We start from the raw sequence: 9,397 nt of genomic DNA on the forward strand, positions 1-9,397 counted from the left end.
GTGAAAGATCAAAGCGAGAAGGTAGAGAGCAGAGAAAGCTCAATCAGAGACAAGTCATTTTGTACCCAAACAACTTGGCTAAGGCTCTGTTTCATTTGCTACCAGCCAGAAAAATGAAGATATTCAGGGACTCCAGCTCTTCACCTGGGCAAAATGAGTGTGCTATTCTAAGAAACAGCAAACTGACAAAGAAGCATGAATCGCCGGTCCCACCTGACTCATTCCTTATTTCTGAGGATTTGATTGTAAGATTTGTAAAGCAGATAGAAGTTAGACTCTACAACACCACATGAGGGAACAAGACTGTGATACCTAATTCCAAAAATTATTTTCATTATTTTTTTCAGAATTGAGTCTTCAAAGCCATTCACTCTCCTGCTGTTGTTGCAGTCCTACTGTGCCTTTCGGAGCTTTTTTCCTAGCAGAAAAGGGAGGTGATGACTTTAGCTACTTCTGACACTGCCTCCTCAGCTGGAGTACTAGACCAAAAGCGGTCTTTACTTCTCTACAATGACACTGGTTAGATAGTTTACTCATGTGGGTCTCAAGTAAGACAGTACTTGCAACTTACCGTAAGTTCAGCTGAACTATTGAGCTTCATTGTGCAGGACCCCTAAAAATACAAACACATTCATCACTATTTATTGAAATACATAAATATGTATGCAAGTACCTAATTTTTTCTCTTTTTGGTAAATACCTACCAAAGGAATCATGCTGTGTACAAGGGAAATATCTTTGTTTTCTAATCTCTTCATGTACCGCACAATATTTGTCTCAGAGTGATAGCTGGAGAACACAAAATGTGGTGTTAAGGCAAGCAGATTAGCTATACCAGCTGGCTGATCTATGCTCTAACATAGGAAAAGCCATAAAAAAATAATTAAGGCTGAGGATAATTTTTAATATATAATAGGCACTTCTTTCCAAATCAGTACTTTATGCTTGCTAATAGCAAGCATAGCCTATTATCATTCACTCAGAAATGCTCTTAGTAAATATGGAATATGAGGACTCTAGTAAGTCTGCAGATACTACGTCCTCAAGTAATAGCTTGTACAATGTAGCAGATTAATGGAAAAACACATCCCCCATGTGACTGTGAGTATTACTTTGCTCATTTAAAACATGAAAGATATCTAAAAATACTACTAAATAGATTATTTCAGAGTAACAATTGACTCTGTGAATACAGCAGCTACAAAACTGTCCTCATCTGACTCCAGTACCACTTTTGAAAGGAGATACTTTCAGATTCCATTAAAATATCATATATACAGCAATTTCACAAACCTGTTGAAAACCTGATGTGTCAAGAATTTGGATGTTCTCTTAAATGGGGTGCTAAGGATGCCTTTGGTTTCCTCGCCCATACCCTCAGCAATCAGTTCCTTTGACACAAAGAAACATGGAGTCAAATACTTTAATGAAAATTTCTCTTTTCACAGTCAATTTCCATCACAACCAGCTTATACTACCAGCTTACCTCAAGCTTTAATCAGCTCTTTAGGTAAAAACCCCCCAACTTTATTAGCATACATACCTATATATAACTAGCATGACACCATTATATTAAAACTGGGTACAGATGTCTCAGTAGTCCTTGTCTTGGAAGTATTGCTGCTAATTACTAATGACATGCAATAAAAATTCCAGTGGGAGAGAAATAATTGACCACCCTGTCCTAATCCTCACAAAACAAGTAGCAGTCTAAATGCAAGGTATCCAAGCTGACTGAAAGGACCAAGTGTCACAATCAGAAAATGGCATTACTCCATTGTTACCTCATGCTGCTGCTTTCTTTTAGAGAGGATCTGAAATTTTCAGTATTTAACAAACGGTCATCATATAGACACCCACTGTCCCAAGAGCAGTTTTGCTTTTCACTAAACTTCTGAAACATTCATACTGTAATCCATATGATCTACTGTCTACTTACCGCTGAAGATTCACAACCAAAAATCCATAATATGTCATCTAGGTCTTTCTCATTTACAGTTTCGTCAAGTGATACTCCAAGCTATAGATAAAGGAACAGTAATTACTCAAAGCTCTTAATTCCAGAGGCATAGTATATTTGTTCTGGTCAACAAAAAATATTCCAGAAACACAGGAGAAAAAAAAAAAACAAAGACAAAAACCAACCTACCCAACAATATGTAAATGTCACTTCATTTTATGTAATAGATACATAAATTTATTTTATTTACATAAAATTTTCCTATCTTTCCCCTGCTAAATCATCCAAGCCAGATTGCTCACAAGCTTCAAGACTTGCAACTTCACTTCAAATGTGTCTAAGCGTTTTCCATTTAATAGGAAAATTACCCATTTTGCTAGAATTACCCCCTCCCCCCATCCTATTTTACAGAACATATTAGACTTTGCCAAAAGTCTTTAGTGCCTATCAAAATGTGGTTTAGATTTCAATCTGTCTTTAAACACTGCGACAGGACCTGAATGCTGGTGGTCACCTTGCATTTCATCATTAAGTTTGAGAGCCTCTCCACTCTAGCCCTTAGTGGTATATTTAACATGAAAAAGTTAGATAATCTTTTTAAATAGGCATAAAATGAAAATACAGTAATTATTTCTGGAAGTTAAGCACATCACTTAACAACTTCATTCCTTATATTATCTTTATAATTGACTGATATACCTGAGCAAATTACAAGAAGTCTTCAATAATTTTGTTCTGTTTAGTACATGTAATGACTAGAAATTTTATGTAGAAAAAGTCATGCCACAATATTTCTGGAAGGTTTAGGGAGTTGCTTACTCTGCCATCACTATAAATCCGAAAATTTATCTTTCTAAGAGCTGCCCTGTCCAAAACCTCTTTGACTGAGCATCCACATGTGATCGTCAAGGTATCAAAGAACAGATCATGATGTAGTTTATGACCAGCTCGCCTGAGACCTATAAAAAACAGTAAGTTAATTCTATTAGCTGCAGTGCTTGCTTACACAGTACTTGCATAACAACACTATCAATCTCATAAGTAAATGCTTTTACATAATAAAGCAAAATATTCCCCTTGTGTACAGAGCAGCAAAATCACCAGCTTTTTAGTGAAATGTCACTACGCACAAAACGCATCTAAATCAGATCCAGACTTAATTAATAATGCAGATCAAGTCTATGGAAGATACTTCTGATATATATACAGTAGCGGAATTGCTATATGAATGCAACAAGGAGAAAATTACAAGACTAGAAAGAAAAATTTTATTATGTACATGAATATTAACCATCATGGAGCTTGCTATAAGAGAGTTTACAGTTTTAGTGCTTTTCACAGAAGCAAAAGGTCTTCCAGCTAAGCTGGCAAATAAAGCATGGATAATTGTGGCAATCATTCCTCAATTCCCAGCATTCCAGTTCTCCACAGTTCCTTCTGACAGCAACGACAGTCATGCCAGTGAAAAAATCCTACCAGACCACATAGTCCAGCTGCAATCATTATCTTCTGCTACAGATTCTGTGCTTCCAATCAGCTGTTAAGCTTTGGGATTTCAGTGTTCATAGCGGGTATGATACTCCACCCAACTTAACTGAAATGTTCCTGTTTCTTTATTCTCATTTATTAGTTATTTTTGCTGTGTTACTAATACTCTGTGCAGATTTCTGTGTGTAAACTAGGATGGTCCAGTAAGTGAAGTACAGAGCATGCTGCTGGAAAACAGCATTTGAATCTGATCATCTAGAGACTTGCTGTGCAGACTTCTGTTAGTTTCCCAAGGAATGAGAAGTAATGCTTGCAAGCTCATATCACTTAGATATCTAATTCTTGGATGTCACTATCAGAAGTACACAAAAACATTAGCTATGAATTTTGTATTAAAATGTTCTCTCTAGAGTTGAGAGAACACACATCAGCTGGCAAAAAAAAAAAACCTACATAAGTTTATTTAAGAAGATGTACTATCTAAGAAGGTGTAAGGATTTAAGAACAGTTTCTGCAAACATTAAATACTCACCTTCAGCCAAGATTAGAGTAGCATTGTGTACCCGCCTTGCAATATGCCTTAATCCACCAGAACCATGGTATACACCAAACATGGCTGCCATGTTAGCCAGAAGAGCCTAGGATCCAAATACAGTTTAGAACATCATTATTGTTGTTGTTGTTATTATTATTATTATTATAATCAAAGATTACTTTGTGTTAGTTTAGTGGAAAGTTTCTTTAGAACCCAGGGACAACCACATATCCTTAGCTGACGTTATACTTGGTTACGTGTTGCCTACAAAACAAAAGGTGGGAAAGGTAAAATACTTTTATGAAACTGTAAGCACTGATTATGATTTCAATGCCCTTTGAAATGTTACTGTGTCAGCAATTAACATGAACTTAAATTCAACTACTGCAACAAAGATGTTTGAAGACTCTCAAGTAAAGCTGGTCTTGTAGGAAACTCATTGAGGACTTCTACAAAACATTTATGGAATATCTCATGAATTCTAAATAATTAAGCTTATTTTAATATTAATAATCCCTTCTCAAAATCTGATACAACATTAAGAGCATGAGCAAAGCATTGACAGGAGCAGAAAAAATTATGAACTTGTCTGGTTGAAGGTCTGTGGAAGCATGCTGAAGATAACTATTTTGGATAATTATGAATTTAATCATGGGATTTTCCTGTGAAGATAACTCTTTGGCGATGTAATATTTTTGCATCCAATCACACAGACAAAAATATAAGTTGTGACAATTTGAACAAGTAGTTTTAGAATTTAAAAATGGATTTTTTGTATTGAGTAGGCAATTTCAGGTCATTAGAATTCCCTTCCATTTTATTAAGAAATCTGTCTCATTCATAGCAAACACAGCACTACTCACTGGTGTTCACCCTGTGAGACAGATGGACTCATGACACTGCACGGATTCAGGGTTAAGTCTTTTCTAAAGGAAACAGATATTAATACCCTCTTTTCAAGCAGGGTTCCATTTTTCAAAGGGCTAAAAACAAATGCACAAACACCAGAATACTTCAGTATGTTCTTCATGTTTCTAGTAAAAACTCTCAAAAGTAAAGCTAACTCAAATTTCTGTGATGTTAGGACTATGATCTTAGGGTTTAACTTGTTCCTTTCTATCGCTGAAAATAAAGCATGACAACTTACCTGTGCTGTGCAGATGTTGCTGGTAGCTTTATCCCTCCTGATATGCTGCTCTCGTGTTTGCAAAGCAAGTCGGTACACCTCCTTTCCATTTGCATCTCTAAATCACAAGCAAAAATATTGCTTCAGTTACTTCAAAATTACAGTAATTTAAGACATTGGGCTCTACGCATGCTGATCTGAAACGAGATATCTATCCTCACAGACAGAAAGGTGCTGCAGAGAATAAAGCATAAATCAGGACAGCTGTGACATCAGAGAGTGAGACTGAAGTCTCTAGATTTCTGTCTACATCATGGCTGGTAGATGTGTCCAGGTAGAGCACACAGTGAGTCTTCTAAGCATACTACACCAAAACTCGGTATTTGCCTTAAAATGCCATAGATTATTGCAACTGTTTTAACTGAATAGTAATACAGAACTTAATTTGAACAAACACTGAGAAGGCAGCATCTTTTCTAATGATGTCAAGTGAGAGCACGTTGAGTTAGTATATAAAAATAATCCCTCCAACGAGCTTGTATGAGGTAACTGAAAGGGCTCTGGCCAATCCATCGTGTAAGAGGTCCTTTTGTAGGGTTCCTAACAAGTTGAAAGCGGAGAGGCAAGAGCCAATCTAACACCCTTTAAAACTATGAAAACTTTCAGAACAGCCACAAAAAGAAATGGACAAACTATGTATACAGGTATAAAAACAGATATATATGTACATATATGGGGGTTTGAATAGCTAGACTACTTGCCTCAAGTACTTGCACATCAGTTATACAATATTTAAATCATTTTTACTCCAGCAGTTGTTTGGTGATTTTGACTATACAGCTTAGTTTATCATCAGTCCTTCCAAAGGAGAAATGGGCTGACACGAACCTCATGAAGCTCAACAAGGGGAAGTGCAAAATCCTGCACCTGGTGAAGAACCCCATGCACCAGTACATGCTGGGGGCCACCCAGCCGGAAAGCAGCTTGGCAGAAAAGACCCTGGGGGTCCTGAGGGACACCAAGTTGAACATGAGCCAGCAATGTGCTCTAGTGGCAAAGAAGACAAATGATACCCTGGGCTGCATTAGGCAAAGCTTTGCCAACAGGTCAATGGAGATGATCCCTGCCCTCTCCACAGCAGTGGTGACACCACACCTAGAGTGTTCTGTCCAGTTCTGGGCTACTCAGTACAAGAGAGATAAGGAGGGTACTGGAGAGAGCCCACTGAAGGACCAGCAAGATGTTGAAGGGACTGGGCCATCTCTCCTATGAGAAAAGGCTGAGAAAGCTGGGACAGTTCAGACTGGAGAAGAGAAGGCTCAGGGAGGACCTCATCAATGTATGTAAGTACCTGAAAAGAAGGTGCAAAGAGGACGGAGCTAGGCTTTTATCAGCAGTGCCCCATGAGAGGACCAGAGGCAATGAGTGCTGATCGAAACACAGGAGGTTCCTCCTGAACATGAGGAAACACTTTTTCACTGTGAGGGTGACTGAGCACTACCACATGTTGCCCAGAGAAACTGTGGAGTCTCCTTCCTTGCAGATCAAGAGACACCTGGACACAGTCCTGGGCTACTGGCTCTAGGTCATCCTGCTTTAGCAGGGGGGTTGGACCAGATGACTTCCAGAGATCCTTTCCAACTTCAATCATTCTGTGATCAAAACCAAAAAAATCCATGGCAGAAAGCTGCACTGAGAAACTACCATAGCTTTCTCCATTTTAACATTTTCTTTTCCAACTTTCTTGAGATGCAGAAAGATGAAAGTAGATTAAAAATATTAAACTAGGTGAAGTCAAGGAGTGGCAGTAGCATGACCTTGATAAATAAAATTACTGTTCTTTTATAAAACATTGTACCAGATTTCTGATCAAAATCTGAAATCTGATCCCCAATTCAGAACTATGAGTCAAGCATAAGGATACACTTAGAATAAGCAAGAGAATTAAAATACATTTGAAGGAATATTACTATATAAATGAAATATTTCTAAGCTTATTGATAATATAATTAGTTATTTTGGTTGCTGAAGTACTTCTGAATAGCTTCTGTGCCAAAGATATGCAGCCTTTCCAGTGATTTGCATTTCTACTATTCCCAGTTAGACATCTTGTCAAAATTCAAAGTATGTCACCAATAACAAGAATCAGAGGTAAATTTTTGCACCCTATTTCTGTCCTTTGTTTAAGCTTGAATAAAATTTGAACAAGATTAAGTTCCTTCTTGATTACTTGGGAGGTTCACTGATTTTTCTACTTCTTCCCATTTATGTTTTTAATGACTGGATGTCAGAGAAAAAGGTGCAACAGTACAGAATAAGTGGAATAAGTTAGCTTGCAAAGCCTCATGCCATCACAATTAATCCTCTCCGCTGTTTCAGTTATCTCTTCATCCCACATTGCAGCAAGCACTGTAGACAGTTCACAGCTTCATTCCACACAAATGCAATTCTTTACTCTTGCTTCCTAAAAATTGAAGGCAACTTTTATTCTCCCAGTTTTCAAGAAAAAAGGTGTTTGGTACAACGCCATGGTCAGCTGTTATTCATAAAGGCTGCACAAGATGGTCATAATGTGTTTTATTTCAATTTTCTCCGAAGACACTAATGGCAAAGGGAGGACTTACCTCGTAACACCCACCATTCTGCCCGGCATCATTCTCACTAGATTTTCCTTGACAGCAAAGAATGCCGCGTGAGGTCCTCCATAGCAGAGGGGCACGCCAAACCTCTGGGAGTTACCCAGGACAACATCTACCCCAAACTCTCCAGGAGGCTTCAGAATACACAGAGCCAGAAGATCAGTAGCGCAGCAAGTGAGAGTCTGAGAACAGAGGTGCACAGAGCAGTCAGCCTCTTTTCTGATGGAAACCTGTTTGCATAGGAGCTAAGTTTGAACAAGATACAGCTTCAAACAGTTCCGTATCACTAGCACGGAGCTGAGGTGCAATGGTTGTAATGGTTATCAATTGCATGGAGCTGAAGAGTAATAATTCAGACAGTATCTCATGTAACACTTAGCTTCTATGACTATGGCTGCTTGATGCATCAGATTGAAATCTGTGAGATCAATAAAATTTACTTCACCCCGTTCTGATGAGCTCTTTCAACAAGTTCAGAGAAGTCTTCCACCTTCCCTTCAGTGTCCGGATACTGAAATAACACTCCACTGACATCCTTTCCACTGAAATCCATCTCATGGGGTAATTTGAGCTCAGTAATAACACCCGTATAACTGGAAAATAAAAACATGCAGAAGACAACATATTCAAATGACTTCCTGCCTTGGAGTAATACTTAATAAGATGTTTTCATGGACTTCTATACGACTTTTTTCTTTAACATACAGAGAGTTGAACCTGCGTTGCAGTGCTAAATATTCAGAAAGTTTCATATCATGGTATATAGTACTGAAGAATAATTGCATTTGACATCATCATCAGAAATATGGAGCAAAGCAGAGCAGAGGATGCATAAGCTACCTGATATCAACATTTTACTGCTTTAGCCTGTTAAATGTTGAGAACCACATAATATTTTTAGAAGATGGTTTCTTTAAACTGTAAACTTAAAATGGATTTATCTTTCATTAAAAGAGAAGTTTTGCTATGTAGCATAATACATTTCCTAGTTAAAAAAAATGACCAGACTGAGTTCAACAACAAAATTAACATAATTGCACAAATAAATTAAGGGGAAAATTATTTTTTTTATTTTTATTAGATGTTTAATCTCTTTTTAAACATCTTCAAGTACGTTGCAGTTGTCTTTGAAAGGAAAAGGAGAAGCAATGCCAAATATTAACAGATTTCTGCTTCTATTTTGCAAAGAAAGCATACTACTATACTCCAAAAATGTTAGGCATATGGAGAAGAGGCACAGATGAAAAATGATTCAATGTAAGTGAAAAGATATGGTGGAAAATGGAGAAAAACATTACTTTGCTCTAGTTTGGACCACTGCTATAGTTTGAGGGTGGCATCGGGCATCTACATAGAACTTCCTCCTTTTGTTGTGCCTGTTAAAAAGAAAAGGAAAAAAAAGAAGGGTTATATATCAAGAATACATTGTTTTCCAAGGAAATAAAATTAACTGGTTTTCTAAATGTGAGTTTCCTAAGTTAAAAGGCAGTTGTAATTATTGATTACCATAACAAATTAAATGTAAGATTGAATGACGGTTCTGGTCCCTTTGAAATAAGAAAGTTCATTTCAGACACTCAAATGAGATTCACACATGACAAAAATTAAAACACACCATGAAACAGAACAAGAAGCCAAATAAGAAGCTG

General features: G+C 37.3%; 1 protein-coding gene across 1 annotated transcript; it reads right to left on the bottom strand.

The window, feature by feature from the left end:
* Nucleotides 1-571: 571 nt before the first annotated feature.
* On the bottom strand, nucleotides 572-9,124 carry LOC104166611 (glycine dehydrogenase (decarboxylating), mitochondrial-like; the record flags this gene model as incomplete). Its single annotated transcript, XM_009706608.1, has 10 exons — nucleotides 572-613; nucleotides 705-789; nucleotides 1,294-1,391; nucleotides 1,940-2,020; nucleotides 2,780-2,919; nucleotides 3,981-4,086; nucleotides 5,131-5,227; nucleotides 7,734-7,930; nucleotides 8,194-8,341; nucleotides 9,047-9,124. Coding segments are annotated over 10 exons (1,072 nt in total), but the record flags the coding sequence as incomplete, so codon positions are not given.
* Nucleotides 9,125-9,397: the final 273 nt, after the last annotated feature.

This window comes from Cariama cristata, unplaced genomic scaffold (genome assembly GCF_000690535.1).
Source record: "Cariama cristata isolate BGI_N322 unplaced genomic scaffold, ASM69053v1 scaffold17868, whole genome shotgun sequence".
NCBI lineage: Eukaryota > Metazoa > Chordata > Aves > Cariamiformes > Cariamidae > Cariama > Cariama cristata.